The 19,085-nt window shown below is 35.8% G+C and overlaps 1 protein-coding gene, 1 long non-coding RNA gene and 1 pseudogene across 6 annotated transcripts in view; 2 read left to right on the top strand and 1 right to left on the bottom strand.

Annotated features, from left to right (window-relative positions):
• ADGB (androglobin) overlaps positions 1 to 16,421 on the top strand; it is a 134,031-nt gene extending 117,610 nt beyond the window's left edge. For 2 of the 5 annotated variants that reach the window (XM_027083894.1, XM_027083921.1), the window contains 7 exons: positions 1,058 to 1,230; positions 5,719 to 5,895; positions 6,624 to 6,726; positions 8,577 to 8,711; positions 14,178 to 14,268; positions 14,961 to 15,144; positions 16,038 to 16,421. In XM_027083894.1, coding sequence (XP_026939695.1) covers positions 1,058 to 1,230; positions 5,719 to 5,895; positions 6,624 to 6,726; positions 8,577 to 8,711; positions 14,178 to 14,268; positions 14,961 to 15,144; positions 16,038 to 16,223 — 1,049 coding nt within the window. In that variant the 3' untranslated portion in view covers positions 16,224 to 16,421. Of the gene's footprint in view, positions 1 to 1,057; positions 1,231 to 5,718; positions 5,896 to 6,623; positions 6,727 to 8,576; positions 8,712 to 14,177; positions 14,269 to 14,960; positions 15,145 to 16,037 lie in introns of those variants that run through there. The other 3 variants (XM_027083903.1, XM_027083912.1, XM_027083930.1) reach the window with 3 other exon arrangements.
• LOC113608080 (uncharacterized) overlaps positions 1 to 19,085 on the bottom strand; it is a 134,393-nt gene that overhangs the window by 78,054 nt on the left and 37,254 nt on the right. The gene's annotated exons all lie outside the window — the stretch shown is intronic.
• On the top strand, positions 2,611 to 3,851 carry LOC113608070 (calcium-independent phospholipase A2-gamma pseudogene; annotated as a pseudogene).

Here is a 19,085-nt window from a genome sequence, read left to right as displayed (position 1 = left end):
AAATCCAGGAGGACACCAATGGAAATAGCAGGAAAAAGGACTCCAAAAATTTACTCCTCCATAAAAACAATGAAAAAACTGGCAGAGATGATCAGAATCAACTTTTCAGAATTCTGGAAATTAACAAAGGCTTTATTCAAGAAAAACAGCCATATCTCTTTAAGAACAGTAAGCCTTATGACATTTTTACTTGCCCCAGTCCCATCCCCTGGTCTCCAGCCAGCAGTAACCTTAAAAACTAACAGCCTGTATTCCTGGTACAGGAAAATGGAACTGAATCTCTTTCAAAGCCTCATTCCCAGAAAAACAAAAACAGAAAAAATTTGTCACTGACAAACTTGCCCTATGAGAAATACTGAAGGAAATCGTTCAGGCTGAAATCAAAGGACACTATGCAGTAACTTGTATCCACATGAAGAAATAAAGTGCACCATAAGGGAAATTTAAAAATACTTAAGAGATGAATGAAAAACAACTAACAACATACCAAAACTTATGAGATACAATGAAAGCAGTACTAAGAGGGAACTTTATAGCTATAAATTCTTACATTTAAAATGAACAAAGATCTCAAATCAATAACTTAATATTCCACCTTAAAAAACTAGAAAACTGGAAAAGAAAGAAAAGAAGTAAACCCAAAGTAGGCAGAAAGAAGGGAATAATAAATATTAAAGCAGAGAATAATCAATTCAATATTGTACTGGAGATACTAGCCCAGGCAATTAGGCAAGAAAATGAACTGAGAGCATCCAGATCAGAAACAAATTAGATAGTAATGATCATTATATAACCTTATGAATAAACCAAAACCATGATTTATACATTTCAATGAGAAGTTTATAGTATGTGAATTATTTCTCAATTGTATAAAAGAGAGTCACACAGATCTTTATAAAAGGGCTGTCTGCTTGTTTGCTCACCTGCTTGTTTAAAAAAAGAAAAAAAATCCAAATGCCTTAGACTAACCATTTTTCTGACTTCTTCCCTTTTTCCTACATGACATGATTTTATTATTATATCATGACTCACTGGTTTCTTTTTTTTGTTTTTCTAGCACATGGAGAGAAACATGAGGAATTAATTACCTTTGGAAGTCCAGATTCCCACAGTATTAGTGAGGGACAAAAATCTTTAGGAACTTCCAAAACAACAAGGAAAGGCAAAGAAAAGTCTTCTGAGAAAGAAAAGATAGCCAAAGAAAAACAAGTGCCTCGCGTTGAGCCTCAGGTGGGTGTGATGCTTTTTTTATTGGAGTCATTTAATAAACTTAGATTCATTGGGTCCCTATTTTCCCATATCTTTTGAGTAAAACCTGAAAAATTCCATTTCCCCGTTTCCAGCAATCATCTAGATACCTTAAAGACATTCCTTGGGCACCTTCTGTAAGCAGTCTTCCTTAGTTTAGTGTCAAAAAGTGTTAATTGAGCTTTTAATATGTAAGACACTGTTTTGGGGACTTGGGTTTCTAATATTAATATTATAAAGTCCCTACCTTCAAGGAACTCACAGTCTAATGGAGGAGACTGAAAGTAAAGAGAGAGTTGTAATGTTAGATATGGTATGCACAGGGTAGAAAGGATAGGTACCTATTTCAGCCTCTGCCTAGAGGAGTCCTGAACTGAATCAGTGAGCAAAGACATTCAGAGGCAAAAATCCAACACAATTTGGTTTTTGAGCCACTAAGGTATGGGGTATGAGGCTGGAAGGGTAAGTAAGGGTCAGGTGGAGGGGAGCCTTTTAGAAAGCCTGGTTAGAAAGCTGAGACTCTATCTACAAGCCAGGGGTCCTGAGTCCAAATTTTTTCAGGACCAGATAGGTAATCCCAATGATTAAGGGTAAGGAAGAGTATGTGGGTGGCAAGTTTGAGGAGTGCAAGCAGAGTCCTAAAGATACTCAAATTCAAGTTATTTTAAAACACTGAACTCAAAACAAATTACCTGTGAGGACAAAATCTTCCTATCATTTGTGATCACAGCTTAGGCTACACAGGGCTGGGAGGTGGGACTTTGAGAAGTGTACTGACTTTAAGAAGTGTACTGACATGATCAGATTTACATTTCAGATACCTTGGTGACTTTTAAGGGTATGAAATTAAAGGGGAAAAGATAAGAGATGGGAAAACCACCAGAAAGCACTGCAATAGTCCAGACAAAAGAGTACAAGCTGTACCAGATACAGGTCAGAGGAAGGAAGAAGAGGACAAATGAGGTTCTTCTAGTTTCTACTAAACAAAGTACAGCTAACTCTCTTTCTCATCCCACTGAAGGTGTACAAACTTTAGTGTAGGTGGTTAAATTGGTGGATACATTCCCAAATTAAAGTATGATTCAGTCCAAAGAACAGGAAGAGGCAGTTAAAAATTGAGCAGACTATTAGCAAAGACAAAAACGGAGAGAAGAAAAAGCGTTTATCTCTTCAACAAGACAAGATTGCCAGGATGAGTACTGATGACAGAACCTGGGCATTTATTCAAGCATTAAGAACAACTGAGCCAAAGCTCTGCATTAATAGGGTTGAACAACTGACTTTTCATCTTCAAGAATTTCCTGAGGGAAAAGGAGTGGCTGCCAATGAAAGAATTATTCCATATTTATTATGACTGAGACAAATTAAGGATGGCATTCTTCAGGCTGCAGTTAGAGAAATTCTGGCCTTAATTTGGTTGCATGAATCCAGTGAAGAAAGAGGAATCCTAATTCGCACAACTGATGATGGAAGAACAAGGGGTGTGGTTGCTTTTTAGACATTGCGGAAATCAGGTGAACTCACTCAGAAGCCAGTTCACCAGCCCTCTGACTGCATTTGTGGTGGAAGTACAGGTTCCATATTAGCTTTCATGTTGGGGCTGTTTCATATGCCCTTGGATGAATGTGAGGAACTTTATCGAAAATTAGGATGAGATGTGTTTTCACAAAATATCATTGTTGGAACAGTCAAAATGAGTTGGAGCCCTGCATTTTACGACAAACTTGGGGAAATATTCTTAAGGATAGAATGGGATACACACCAATGACAGAAACAGCAAGAAATCCCAGAAGTCCTAAGGTAGCTGCAGTAATTACCATGGTAAACAGAGGGAAAGTGCCAACAACTTTTGTTTTCTGAAACTATGGTCATTTTCCTGGAATCAACTCTTACCAGTTGGGAGGCTGTCAGTATAAGATGTGGAAGGCCACTAGAGCCATATCTGCTGCTCCAGGCTACTTTGCAAAGTGTGCATTTGGAAAATGATCTTCATCACAATGGAGATTTGCTTCCGAATAACCCCTCAGCATTAGCAATGCATGAGTGTAAATGTCTTTGGCCAGACATACCATTAGAGTGCCTGTGACATTGGACATCATGAAAGTGATGTGAGAAACACGGTGACATACACAAGCTTGAACTGTCTAAAGTTATCAACAGTGCTACAGATAGAGAAGAAACCCATATAATACTTGATGATCTATTATATTACTTCCTGACACCTATTTTTAGATTCAGTCTTGCCATGCGTAAAATCTTTACCTCTAGATGAAAGTTAAAATGAAAAGCTGGATAAGCTGCAGGTAAAAGAGTTGAAGTACATAGAAAGAAATGAAGAAAAAAAATTAAAAACTTGCAAAAATGTTGTCAAGAAAAAAGTTCTTCAGAAAACTAATGATTGGATGAAACTAAAAACTGACATGTGTGAAAGCCTCTGTTCTTTTCAAAATTTTGAAGAATGTATGCATATTCTCCAAAATGAAAGCCTGCTCAGAAGATCCACCAAATTTAGTAAGGAATTGTGGGATTCAGTTTGAGTTAACTTTCAAATACTCATGAATTCTAGGGAATCCTGAAAGAGACAATGTTTAGAATATCTTGTGAAGCACAAAAGGTATGTTTGGTTACAGAATTCAAATGGGAATTGGGTTTTTATGACATTAAAAATGAACTAAGCTTTAGGAACCTTAATATTGTGCTAGTTGGTTTTAGTAGCTATTAGTATTATATTGTTTGATGTTTGAAAGTTTAACATATGGGCCAAACAGGAAACCAAAAACTATAATAATATACTTTGTAGTTTTGCTTTAGTCACCAGAATCATGTTGAATTTATTTGATCCTTTATTTTATTTCATATGGAAAAGCTAATTTCTTCTTAAATTTATATTACTTATGTTCTCACTAGCTACATTCTACAGTCCAAATACTGCCTTTTAGTGTAATATCATCTAAACAAATGCAGACAAATGGAACGCTCTCTGTCAAATTACAATTACGTTTGAAATATGAAAGAGCCAGATAAAATTTTCTATTCAAAATGTGTTTCTTTCAACATTGTTTTGCTCAAAAACATAGGTGAAGTTCCAGTCAACCACTTTTTTCCCCTTGAAACTTCAAGATAATGCTGTGTGTTAACTTTTCTAGTTGTAACTCCAGTTTATAAAATCAATTATTTGAATTTTCTGAGAAAATAGTCCTATCATTAACAACAACAAAACCATTCAAGTTTAAAGCAAATAAGCTAAATTCAATCCATAAATTCTTATAGACATGTGGCCTTCCCTTAGTTCTTCATAGTGCTCCCTTCCCTAATCAAAACTTGATCCCAGAGAAGTTTCTGAAAAACTCACTTATCAAGCAATATAAAAGGTGGTAAAAGCTTATGTACTGTGTTTTAGAAGGAAGAAATAAAAGAATATCCAATTGTGAGATTTAAATTTTCATCAGAATATTAAGGGAATATTGCAGAAAGCTAGGAGGTCTTTTGATAACCTTAAAACCAAACTACACGTGAAAACTTTATTCAGTGGCCCCCCAATCTCCACTTCCCCATCTGCGTTATGTAATGTGGATTACTGACATTGTCTCAGTCTTATGTAAAATGCTAGTAACTCATCAGACTCAAGCTCGTCTCCTTAACAGATTGCTACCAATAAGCCTCACTTATCTAGACATTTTCAAGTCCTATGTCAATCTGCTCCCAGCCTAAGGTCCGTGAAAGTGATCCTACAAGACAGCAAAATGTTAACTTTCCTAATGAATATATATCAAGTATATCCAGGCTTGGAAATGATCAACTATTCTTGCCCTCATTCTTGTAAAGAGATGGTATGAGTGAGCCTAAGTGCAATTTAGAATTATTTTTATTTACAGTTTTTAGGTGAAATTTGCATAGAGTGATATGCAACAATCTTAAATGTGCAATTCAGTGAGTTTTGACAAGTGAATTCACCATGTAACCCACATCTCTATCAGGTTTAGATTATAGACCATTTCCATAAGCTTAGAAATTCCCTTAAACCTCTTTGCAGTGGATTCTGTCATCCCCATACCTCTCCCCCAGGCAAGTTTTGCCTGTTCTGGAATTTCATACAAATGATTCATACAAGAAGTACTCTTCTGTGCTCAACTTCTTTATTTCTGTATAATGTCTGTCTGTGGAATTCAACCACACTGTGGTATGCATTAATAGTTTATTACTTTTTAATGTTAAGTAGTAGTCCATGTATGAACATACTACAATTTGTTTATCTATTCATCAGTTGACAGATATTTATATTGTTTCCCCTTTTTAGGCTAATAAGAATGAGGCTATAATAAATATTCTTTTCAAATCTTTTTGTGAATATATGTTTTCCTTTCTCTTGGCTTAAATACTTAAGTGAAATTATGGGTCATAGGGTAAAATCTAGATCCTTTTGAAAGGAGGAAAGCATCTGACCCCAAGGTTTTTACTTTACTTTGCCAGATACCCACTGCTCACCCTCAACAAGAAGACCCAAATAAACCCTACTGGATTTTGAGGTTGGTCACTGAATACAACGAAGCAGACTTTTTTGAAGTGAAAAAAGATACAGAACGAGCAGATGAAATCCGAGCCATGAAGCAGTCCTGGGAGATGACTGAACCAGGAAGATCGATCAAGGTTACCTGAGTTTGAAAAGTTGTCCTTTTACCTTTCATTCCTGGGCGTGGTCTGAAGCAAGAGCCATATTGGTGAAACAACATAGTCTTTCCTTTAGGAAATATCTGGAATTTTGTCAGGCATCAACTAACTAAATATTAAGACCACATTTGAACACATAGTGAAATGTTATTATCCAGATACCCAGATGACTTCCAAAAGCAAAGCACATAATAGTGCCACTTATGGCCCAAACTGTAGGTAGCCTTGTCCTTTCACATCATCTGGGATTAACACTCTGTCCTTAACACTCCCAACTAAGAAAGCATAAAAATGTTTAATATGTGCTTTCATGTGCTTAGAGAAAAATCATGTGCTGCCCTTGTGGAATACACATACCTCATGATTCCTCCTCTCTATATTTTAGATAAGAATCATTGCCATAGTGAAACATTATTATTTATATGTGCTTCATGTCCCCAACTCAGGGTTATTGAGGCAGATGAAAAAGGTTCAAGAGCACCTGGATCTAAGCTAGCATGCACAGCGTATGAGTTTTAGGACTTCTTCATTAGTTCTCACAAATCACTGTCAAGATCATGGATGGTTCAGAATTGGAGTTTTTCTTTGGTAATTCATAAGAGCCGGTCTGGTTCAGACTGCCGTATTCATTCACATTTTCCTGTGTCTTTTGAGTACTGTTGAGATGGTGTTGCCTGTAATGTGTGTTGATAATGTCTGTCCTTTAGGCTGCCCAGGCGCGTCTCCATTATCTCAGCCGGTTCATTAAGAAAACACCTGATGCTGAGTGTGTGCCTATGTCTGAAAGCCAAACCAAAGAAGGGGAAGAAGGTCAGTGAACCCTACCCCAGCTGCCCCAAGCACGGAGCTGTTACTTGCACCTCTTCAAAGCTAGTCAGCAAGTCATGCTTGGTAAAAAGAAAAATTTCAGAATCTATTTCATTATAGGATTGTAAAGTTATAGACAGTTTTGTAAGAAAATAGATTCTCAAGCATTTTCTTTTTACCAAGCAGGTGTTCACTTTGTCCCCAAGTAGATATAATCTTCCCCATTTAAGAAAAGATGAAACCAGAAATAAGATGAAAAAAAGATGAAACCCTCATTAGAAGGTAGCAGTATGTGAACTTGAAGGCAGGCTCACAACTATAAATCTGGCACCTTTCTAATCGCAATAGCAATAAACAATAGCAATAAGAATCAAAGTAAGAAAGCTAACTACTTTCAGTGAACAATTTGCCATGGGCCTGGAGCTATAAAATACTAATTATTTCATCCAATACTCACATCAACTCACTGATATAAATATTATTTCCAACTTGCCAGTAAGGACCCAGGCCCAGAGTAATTTGCTAAATTCACAAGCTACCCAGGGACAGAGGCAGCATGCAGACAGAGCTCTCCATCACCCCAGGGCTCTTCCCACAAACACTTGGCTATACCTCCATCTATCACCATGCTGAGTTGTCCAGGGAGGCTGAAGACATTCACATCCCAAATCGTGCTTTTCCACTTTTACATCTTCAGGAGTATAACTCAATAATTGTTATAAAAGTAATGTCCCTTAACATTTCATGTGAAGGGGATAAAAAATAAATATCACCCCAATCCTGTTATTCTGGGATGGGCACTGCTCAAAGTGCTTTATGTTTATTATCTCACTTTAACCTACAGCAACTATGAGGTAGACCTTACTATTTCCATTTTGTAGATTTAGAGACCAAAGCTCAGATGGTCACCTTATTCTTCCTATGCCATACATCTAAAAAGTGATCAAGTTGGGATTTGAAATATTTCTAACTCCTAAAGTACTCACTCCTCTAATTGGTAGAGTTTAATGTAATGTTAGGAATATAAAGGTGAATAGAATACAGTTCTTTTTCTTTAGGCTCTAGATTTTATTATTAATTTTTTAAATGTTGTGCTAATTTGTATGTAAAAGGAAATTTATTGCACTGGACACGTTAAAAATGTCAAAGAAGATTTTATTTATGACTATCGCAATAGGGGAGAGATTGAACTCAACTCTGAAAACAACAGAAACAAGTGAGGATTTATAACTAACTAGCAGGGAGTGGATGAAAAATTACTTACAGGAATTTGGTTAGGTATCAAACGTCAGGGAAGAGAAATTTGATTAAATATCAAGTGTGGAGGAAGAGGAGTTTAATTGGATATCAAGAGTAGGGGGATTCTTGATAAACTAGTTCGGCAGGATTCCTGGCTAAAACTGGGATTCATCACAAGTCAAGGACAAGGCCTAGTGGAGAACAGAGCTCAGAGAAGGCTGACCTTATCATGTAACATACAGGCAAAAAAGGTACAAATCTTAATTGCACAGCTTGATGTATTTTCATATGTGTGTATATTCAGGAGCCACCCCATTTAGATCAAGATAAAAAACCCTTAATACACCCCAATAGTCCTCTTCATTCTCTTTCCCAGCCTTTTCCTTCCTGAAAGTAACTATTTGATCTCTATGACCATGAATTAATTTTTCCTGTTTCTGAGCTTTACGTATTTATGTATTCTATGTCTCGCTATTTTTGCACGTGATTTCATAGAATGCAAGTTTTTTCGGTAATGCATATATCATATTTAGTAGAAACATCTTCAAGTGCCATAAAAGAGTCAGATACAAAGAGTTCCATGAGTTTAGATAACAGAGAGACTGTACTATCAGGGAGTATGCTGTGGAAGCAGTGGCAGACAAACAAGGGCTTCAAGGATCTGGCAAAATCAACAAGTAGTGAAAGTGAAGGATCATCCCCCACAGGGAAGGAAGAGCGTGAGCAGAGCATGCAGAAGGAAAATATCAGTAAGTATTGCCTTTATTGGTAGGATAAACACATATCTTAAAATAAAAATTCTGGAAAAGATAGTTAAGCACATGATGGCTAGGGTTAAACATAGAAAAATATGTGTACAGGTCTTCATTTTGATTATCAGAGTTGGTAATCTGCTCAAGGACCTGACTACTAAATACTTAACCTAAAGATAAAAGTGGGAAATTTATTTTTAAATTTTTAAGTAGCAGTTATATTTTCACATAGTTTTAAGTAGCAGTTATATTTTCACAGTTTTCTGTGTCTACGAATACTAAAAATGCACAGATCGCATATACAGTTGTCACTAAAACCAGTTTGTTTTATCTATAGTATACTACATCTTTTATAACAAATTTTAAATATTTGGTTTCTAAAATGTTCTAAAATCTCTATTCTAACACAAAGTTTTCCATTATATATATATATTTATATATATATATATATATACACACCACATCTTCTTTATCCATTCATCTGTTGATGGACACTTCGGTTGCTTCCATATTTTGGCTATTGTAAATAATGCTGCTGTGAACATGTGCATATTGGGGTGCATGAATCTTTTTGAAATAGTGTTTTCATTTTCTTCAGATATATATGCAGGAGTGGAATTGCTGGATCATATGGTAGCTCTATTTTTAGTTTTTCAAGGAACCTCCAGACTGTTTTCCACAGTGGCTTCACCAACTCACATTCCCACCAGCAGTGTACAAGGGTTCCCTTTTCTCCACATCCTTGCCAACATTTGTTATTTGTAGTCTTTTGATGATAGTCATTCAACAGGTGTGAGGTGATACCTCATTGTGGTTTTGATTTGCATTTCTCTGATGATTAGCATATTGAGCATCTTTTCATGTGCCTGTTGGTCATCTGTATGTCTTCTTTGGAAAAATGTCTATTCAGGTCTTCGTACATTTTAATCAGGTTGTTTGGTTGTTTTTTTTATATTGGGTCGTATGAGCAGTTTATATATTTTAGATATTAACCCATTATTGGGGTGTATTTTGGGGTAATAAGGAGGGGTCAGGAAACAGAGAAGAAAGATAAGAGTGAGCAGGGGTGGAAGACCTAGAGGCCAAAGCAGCCTGTCCTCAAGCAAAAAATGCTTCAAAGCATTCTTAAGTATGTTTTATTACAATTTTATTTTAATATATTTTAATTTTATATTTTAATATTTTATTAGTTTTATTTAATATATTTTATTTTTATTTTAATATAACTTAAGTATGTTTTATTACAATTTTATTTTAATATATTACAATTTTATTTTAATTTTTTGCTGTCCTCAAGCAAAAAATGCTTCAAAGCATTCTTAAGTATGTTTTATTACAATTTTATTTCAATATATGATAAGTTGAATTACACACCATCAACAAGAAATTTACTCCCCCTCCCACCAAGAAGAGGTGTGCTATTGTATGGTTCTAGTACATCCTATGGCACTGAAACACTGCCATGTACCCCACGTACTGTTGCTCTAGAAGGAATCCTGCTTGAAAATCATGGGTCCGGCTATCTAGCTGTTCTCTGGAACTTTGTGTGTTGCTCTCACCTCTGCTGTTGGTGCACCACAGATTGGCCCTCACTCCCGAGGAAGCATCGCCCATAGGAGATTACAGTCCTTGTGAGAGATTTACATGCTCTGGCCTCTACATTTATATACATATATACATATATGTATATTTATGTACTCATTTATTTGTGACTCCCAAAATGCTACCTTATTCTTGCTACTTTCTATTTTCATATATAGTAGGTAACTTAGAACAACCTCCTTCATAATGCCAGAGGACATGTAAATAATATCATTATGGATTTCACTCTTATGCATTCTTTCTCAACACCAAGCCATCATCAAGGTCAAGAGTTCAAACTTTGCTTTTTCAACTTCCCTTTTATTTCTGGAGGCCTCTGGAAAGTGCCTCTTCCAACGGTTGGAGGTGATCTTTGTCTTTAGTCCCAATCTTTTCCCCAGGCTTCACAATCAATTAGTCAAACTATTCTTCACCATTTCTTTTAAACAGCTATTTTCTTACAATCTATGATGAAAGAAGTTTTCTGCCGATTCTGTTGCAAACTGAAACTTTTATAAAATATAATAAAACGACCCAGTGATGACCAATTGCTGTAAAAATATCTCTAAATGCATACTCTCACTTTCAGAGCTTATCCCACAGAGTACCAGTTGGCAGACGGACGATGCGTGCACACACACACATGCATGCATGGGCACACACTTGGAGTTGCACTGTTCTAGAGGTCCAAGATCATACTACACTTACACCCTATTCTGATACAACAATTTTATAAGTGAAAATGAAGATTAACCTTCTCTTCCCCTTTCATACCCTCCCTGTTTAAATACATATTATTTGGCAGGATGCAAGAGAACACAAATATCCAATTAATCAAAAACATTTTCTTTCCAGTCAGAGTCAGCGGAGTTGGTGTCTTTCAGAAACAATTCAAGTTTGAAATGCCAAAAATATATGCAACAAAAGTAGATAGGTTCATAAGAAAAACAAATGAACTTTAGAAATCTAAGATCACAGAGCAACCATGATGAAAAAAGAAAAGTTATTAACCACTGGTTTCTAGAAGAGTCATATTGTATATAAGATGCAATATTTCAGGAATGTTTTATTTAATGTTATAAAGTGAAAAACATGACTGAATTTATGTTTCAATAATGGCACAGAGTTAGGGTTTGTCCTACTATATTCTTTATTTCTCAAGGGTATCATGCCTATAAAAGCATGATATTTTTGAAAAAATAGTTTTGAAAAATTTGATGTTACTGTTTTTTACATTTTTAAAGTTTTACATTAGATTATATTTCTATGAATAATCCCTTTTAACAAGTTGTTATAAATTAAACACTTTACAATATTCCTGGAGACTATTCCAACCACACGTGAAAAGCAAGATTAAACAGCCAGTGGGAGGGCAGGGTTTTTTGCATGGCAGAGTGAAGACTTGACATATCCTCTCCCCAAAAGCAATGATAAATGGGAAAAGATTAAGAAACATTTCAAAATTCTGAGGGTGTACAACTAAATGAAAAATATTTATTAGACAAAAAAATAAATTAACTTAGTTGGATAAATTTCTTGTTACTTCGGTAAGAAATAACCACAAATTTAGTGACTTAACACAAACTTCTTGCAGTTCTAGAGGGCAGAAATTCTAAAGTTAAGCTGTTGGCAGGGCAGCATTCCTCCTGGAGGCCCTTGGAGAGGATCGGTTTCCATTTTCAGCTTCTAGGGCCATTGACTCTGGCTTATGGCTCCTTCCTTATATTCAAGGCCAGCAGCAGAGCATCTTCAAATCCCTCTGTCTCTCTTTCCTTCCCCCTCTCTCTCTTTCCTCTATGACCATCACTTCATCTCCTTCTTGGATTCTATCTTTTCTACATTCCTCTCTTTCCCTTACAAGGGTTTAGTCCAGCTGACTAATACAGCATTATCGTCCCATCTTGAGATCCTTAATTGCATCTGCAAAGTCCTTGTATGGTAGCATATTCATAGGCTTCAGAGGTTAGAATATGGATATCCTCGGAGGTCCATTAGTCTGTCTACCACAGTTAGCCTACCAACTATTGCATATTAACGTGGGGTTCCCTCATCAGCCCCAAGGTCTGTAGCATGGTAGCCAGGAGAACCAGCAGTCTTGCTGCCAATGCTAAAAAGGATTTACCTGATTTGAGGCTCCATGGAAAAGTTCTATGCCCATGGATATTGTTGCAAGGAATAGTGAACTTGGTGGCAAACGATTGGAATAGCCAACATCACAGCTGCTTGAGACTGTGACACTGGTCAGGAAAAGCAAAAAGTAAGCCAAAAATTAAATAAAGAGATCTGTGTAACAAAGCAGATATAGTGATTTCAACCTTCAGGAACATAGGATGTCCACTTTATCCATACATCCATATCAGAAAGGAAGAAATAAAACTGTGTTGTCAGACAAATTGATCCTGTATATTGAAAATCCTAAGAAATCATGGGAAAAGAACCAAGAATATCATCTAGAACTAACAAGTGAGTTTGGTGAGGTCACATGATAGAAGATTAATATATTTTTATTTCTACATTTCAATGAGCAATCAAAAAATGAAATTAAGACAATTTCATTCACAATGGCATCAATAATAAATATATGGAACTAAATTTAACAAAAGTGCAAGGCCTGTATACTGAAAATTACAAAACATTTCTGAAGGAAATTTTGAAAGATCTAAATAAAGAGAGAGGCAGTCCATGCTTTGGGGCTAGAAGACTCAATATAGTAAGATATTAATTCTCCCTAAATTGATCTATAAATTCAGTGTATCTGAATTTAGATACTGAATTTAGATAGATCAAATTTATAGTGATCTATAAATTTCTATCAAAATCCTAGTAGACATTTTACAGAATTTGACAAGCTGATCCCAAAACTTATATGAAAATGCAAATACCCAGAATGACCAAAATAATTTTCATAAAGAACCAAGAGGAAGGATTTTACCTTCATGATTTCAGAATTTATTATGAAGCTAACAATAATCAAAACACTATGATTTGACAGTTTCTTAAAAAGTTAATTTTTTGATTCCTACTTGCATGAAATATCCAGGAAAGGCAAATCTACAGAGACAGAAAGCCTGGGGCTTGTGGTGGGAATGCAGAGTAACTTTAAGAGGGCACAAAAGAATTTATTTGGATAACTGAAATGTTTTGAAACAGCGTTTTGGTGCTGGTTGCATAACTCTGTAAATTTACTAAAACATATTGAATTATACTTTTAAAATTGGTAATTTTTATGGTATGTAAATTACACTTCAATAATTTTTTAAAAAGAGAGACTAAATGAGCTGGAAAGGCTGAATGGTTAATATCTTAGTCTCTAAAATTTCTTTCTTAAAACTATTCTTGTGGGTTCTTGAGTCCGTGGGGTAAAAATCTCCTGATATTTGATTTTCAGCGTTCACCTGTTATATATTGCCTACTCTACTGGACTAAAACTTTCTTGAGGATAGGATACTGTGTCTTAAAACATTTTTATATCCCACCCCCATAGTGCTTTGCATAGCTTTCACGGATATACCAAGCTCTTTAAATATTAGTTTATTTAACTTGTTTATAATGAAATTTTGTAACAAAATATGACCTTTTTAGGTCTCTGCTTTCATTTAACTGTAATTAGAGTAATTTTGTTACTCTTCTTATAGAGCATATTTATCTTTTTCTATATTCATTTTGTCATCTCCTTCATTTAACTGTAAGTATAGTTACACCAGCTAGAGGATAAACATAAAATATAATTACGTTTCAATAAAGTCATTAAACCACATTAAAATCGTATTAAACAAGGCAAGTCCAAAATATTGTCAATTTAAACAAGATATACAATCGTTTAGTTAGTCATTATTGATTCTTTCTTGAAAGCCTAGGACTTTTTTTTTTTTTTTACAACAGGGCCTCGTTCACGATCCCCAACAATTTTGGAAATGCCTCCCCAACTTATTCGAAAAAAACTAGAATGTGTAGACTTAAGTCAATATGTACGGTAAGTTTTAATAAACATGGTTAATGCAGACATCTGTGTTCACAGAATTTTGGATAGATTGTCAATAGGCAGTTGCTAAACAACAGAAAATTTGAAATTAAATGCTTAATATATTTTAAGTGTATTTGAATTTTTAGAAGTATAGAATTTATATATTAAATTTAACAAATGTTTTATTAAGTCAGTTATAAAAGCATTTAAATGTTTTCTGTAAAGATTTAATTTGTAGCCTGGTTAAGGTGAGTTGAGCTGCAGAAAAATCCCATCATACCTGCTGCTATTATTTAATTAGATTGAATTTTCTTAAGAACTAAACAATAGGATTAATAGAGACAGTTACTCAAGCACATTTATCAATTTGAAAACATTTTCAAATCTACTTAGCTTCATAAATTAAAAAGAAAACACCTACAAAATATTCTCATAGCTTCGCACACCAATTCCACAAACACCTCTTCAAATAGTACATCTAATTTTGCTGGTATTTTCCTAAAATAATTTCCTAAAATATTAGTGACTTAATAAATGGAGCCTAGCCCATGTAAAAATAATGATTTATTCTTTCTGTTCCTGATATTTGATTTGATTCAGACCACCACCCTACTGATATGATTTTAAATTATTTGAGTGCTAAAGTTCATGCTAGAGTTCCCAAATGACTTATGTATCTCTTTTGATGTTTTTATATCAAGAAAAACAAATACTGATCCTCTGCTGCAAACGGATGAGCTGAATCAGCAGCAAGCAATGCAAAAGGCAGAGGAGGTCCATCAGTTTCGACAATATAGGACCAGACTCCTTAGCATTCGTGATATTGAGCAAGAAGAAAGGCTTAAAGTAAAGGAGCGAGTTCTGGAGATGTACGGGGAGATGCGGGTGAGTCTAAAAGGGCATATACTTGGATCACAATTGACAAATTCTTCTGTAATATTAAAAAGGTGTCATAGAATCATATTGTAACCAGGTAGAAAGAAGTCTTGAAAACATTTAGTTCCCAACTTCTCAGAAAATTGGCAAATTAATTATATACATCTATTTTACTCACTCCCTAAAATCCCTCTAAAATACACTATTGAAAATTTATCCACAAAATGGGAAGAATGGAAGCAGAGACAATAGCAAAATATTTGTGAAGTCGGAAAGTAGCTGAAGGAAGATTGCATTAACAGGCTTGAAGTAGCCAAATCCTAAGCTGGCAGTAGAAAAACTCTTAAGAGTCAACCCAGTTTGCTACACAGAATGCCCCAAAGGCTCAGAAATCGCTGGCACCAGCCACGTTAAGAAGTGAAGCTGAAGTAAGTGAGAGGAAGAAAAAAGATACCACCTAAAGTTCTTCAAGTGCAAATCAGATATATTTTGTCAGGGTTAGAATACGTATGGGGAACTAGTAATTTACTGAGCACAGTTACTGTGAGAGACACACCGGCTGCATATTTTATACAGATTAGGCCTGAATTCATTTAAAGCAGATAGTTGCTTTGTCAAAATCCCTGCTCATTTCTTTCTTCACCTTTCTCTTAATTTTTCTTCTACTGACACTTTTATTTACCATTCTGTAAAATCTCATGTGCCCTTTGATATCTCATGTTTTATGCACTAAGAAACATTTGCGACCATAACCTAATTTTCATCTTTCTTCAATAATTTCCTACATGATTCTGTTGGCCTGAGGAAAGGGAGTGCAGTTTTTTATGGAACCATAATAAGGCTCTATCAGTCGATCATATTTGCTTGGGTTTTTTGTTTATTTGCTTGTTTGTTTGGATTAGGACTCCTTAGATGAAGCCCGGCAGAAGATCTTCAATATCCGGGAACAGTACAGAAAAAAGTTACTGGAAGCTGAGCGCCAAAGATTGGAGTCTCAGGCTGCGGAGGAAGCCGCGATCCGGCTAGAGCCAGAAAAGAAGGTCCCGGCTCCAGACACACAAAAAAAACAGAAAGGAAAGAAAAAGTGACCAGGACATGCCCAATACTCCCTTTCCTCCAAAGAGGGAAAACCTACTTTTAATTATCTATAACTTTGCCTTTTGACGAGAATAAGGTATTAATTAGGCCAAATGAAAATAGACGTTTTCCCACCTTAGAAGTACTTTCTGTGTTTTGACATTAACTTATTGGTTGTTCCCAGAGAGCTATGATTTGAGTATAAAATTTCAATAAAAATAGTCTCAAAATATTTGGAATGTAATAAAATGTAAGTGTCTCACTCTGAATTGCTTCATTTTTAGTTAGTGCCAGAACAGGATCATAAGTGAACCAATAGGATTGCCTTTGAAAAATTCAACAATGAGAAAAATAGCTATTGCTCTTTCATCTCTAACTTTAAAGACTTTAATATATTAAAAAATATGTTTCAAAATCATTAAATAGGGTAGAGATGATGCTCTGCATGAGTTTAGATTCAAGGATGAAAAACACACTCAAAAAAAAAAAACTTCCAAAAATAAATAAAACTTAAAAACAAATTTTAATAAAAAGTATGCTTCAGATAGCCACCCCCACCTCTGCAGGAGACCTTCCAACTCTAGCAGCAAAAACAGAAAGAGGCTGGTCTCTGATGACATTATGGAGCTGCCATACTGACCCTGTGCTGCTCATTTCTGGAGTTCTCACTATATGAGATAAACAAAAGAACAAATTTATTTCAGGAAAACTAAGAAGGAAAGAATGGCAGTGGATTTGCTGCCTGCTCAGGTGGCACTGTGTGGATGAAAGGCTCTTGGTGCTCCAGCCAGGAGTCAGTGCTGTGCCTCTGAGGTGGGAGAGGCAACATCAGGACACTGGTCCACAAGAGACCTCCCAGCTCCACGTAATATCAAATGGCGAAAATCTCCCAGAGATCTCCATCTCAACACCAACACCCAGCTTCACTCAATGACCAGCAAGCTACAGTGCTGGACACCCTATGCCAAACAACCAGCAAGACAGGAACACAACCCCACCCATTAGCAGAGATGCCGCCTAAAATCATAATAAGGCCACAGACACCCCAAAACACACCACCAGATGTGGACCTGCCCACCAGAAAGACAAGATCCAGCCTCATCCACCAGAACACAGGCACTAGTCCCCTCCACCAGGAAGCCTACACAACCCACTGAACCACCTTTAGCCACTGGGGACAGACACCAAAAACAACGGGAACTATGAACCTGCAGCCTGCAAAATGGAGACCCCAAAAAAAGGAAGATAAGCAAAATGAGAAGACACAAAACTACACAGCAGATGAAGGAGGAAGATAAAAACCCACCAGACCTAACAAATGAAGAGGAAATAGGCAGTCTACCTGAAACAGAATTCAGAATAATGATAGTAAAGATGATCCAAAATCTTGGAAATAGAATAGACAAAATGCAAGCAACATTTAACAAGGACCTAGAAGAACTAAAGATGAAACAAGCAACTATGAACAACACAATAAATGAAATTAAAAATACTCTAGATGGGATCAATGGCAGAATAACTGAGGCAGAAGAATGGATAAGTGACCTGGAAGATAAAATAGTGGAAATAACTACTGCAGAGCAGAGTAAAGAAAAAAGAATGAAAACAACTGAGGACAGTCTCAGAGACCTCTGGGACAACATTAAATGCACACAACATTCGAATTATACGGGTTCCAGAAGAAGAAGAGAAAAAGAAAGGGACTGAGAAAATATTTGAAGAGATTATAGTTGAAAACTTCCCTAATATGGGAAAGGAGATAGTCAATCAAGTCCAGGAAGCACAGAGAATCCCATACAGGATAAATCCAAGGAGAAACACACCAAGACACATATTAATCAAACTATCAAAAATTAAATTCAAAGAAAACATATTAAAAGCAGCAAGGGAAAAACAACAAATAACACATAAGGGAATCCCCATAAGGTTAACAGCTGCTCTTTCAGCAGAAACTCTGCAAGCCAGAAGGGACTGTCGGGACCTATTTAAAGTGATGAAGGAGAAAAACCTACAACCAAGATTACTCTACCCAGCAAGGATCTCATTCAGATTTGATGGAGAAATTAAAACTTTACAGACAAGCAAAAGCTGACAGAATTCAGCACCACCAAACCAGCTTTACAACAAATGCTAAAGGATCTTCTCTAGGCAAGAAACACAAGAGAAGGAAAAGACCTATGTAACACACCCAAAACAATTAAGAAAATGGGAATAGGAACATACATATCGATAATTACCTTAAATGTAAATGGATTAAATGCTCCCACCAAAAGACACAGACTGGCTGAATGGATTCAAAAACAAAACCCATATATATGCTGTCTATAAGAGACCCACTTCAGACCTAGGGACACATACAGACTGAAAGTAAGGGGATGGAAAAAGATATTCCATGCAAATGGAAACCGAAAGAAAGCTGGAATAGCAATTCTCATATCAGACAAAATAGACTTTAAAATAAAGACTATCAGAAGAGACAAAGAAGACACTACATAATGATCAAGGGATCAATCCAAGAAGAAGATACAACAATTGTAAATATTTATGCAACCAACACAGGAGCACCTCAATAAAAAAGGCAAATACAGCCATAAAAGGGGAAATCGACAGTAACACATTCATAGTAGGGGACTTTAACACCCCACTTTCACCAATAGACAGATCATCCAAAATGAAAATAAATAAGGAAACACAAGCTTTAAATGATACATTAAACAAGATGGACTTAATTGATATTTATAGGACATTCCATCAAAAAACAACAGAATACACATTCTTCTCAAGTGCTCATGGAACATTCTCCAGGATAGATCATATCTTGGGTCACAAATCAAGGCTTCGTAAATTTAAGAAAATTGAAATTGTATCAAGTA

The sequence above is a fragment of the Aethalodelphis obliquidens genome, unplaced genomic scaffold (genome assembly GCF_003676395.1).
Source record: "Aethalodelphis obliquidens isolate GAN/ISIS:26980383/991018 unplaced genomic scaffold, ASM367639v1 scaffold3, whole genome shotgun sequence".
Taxonomy (NCBI): Eukaryota; Metazoa; Chordata; class Mammalia; order Artiodactyla; family Delphinidae; genus Aethalodelphis; species Aethalodelphis obliquidens.
The sequence above is the reverse complement of the archived record's forward strand: the minus strand, read 5'-3'. Positions and strand labels throughout refer to the sequence as shown.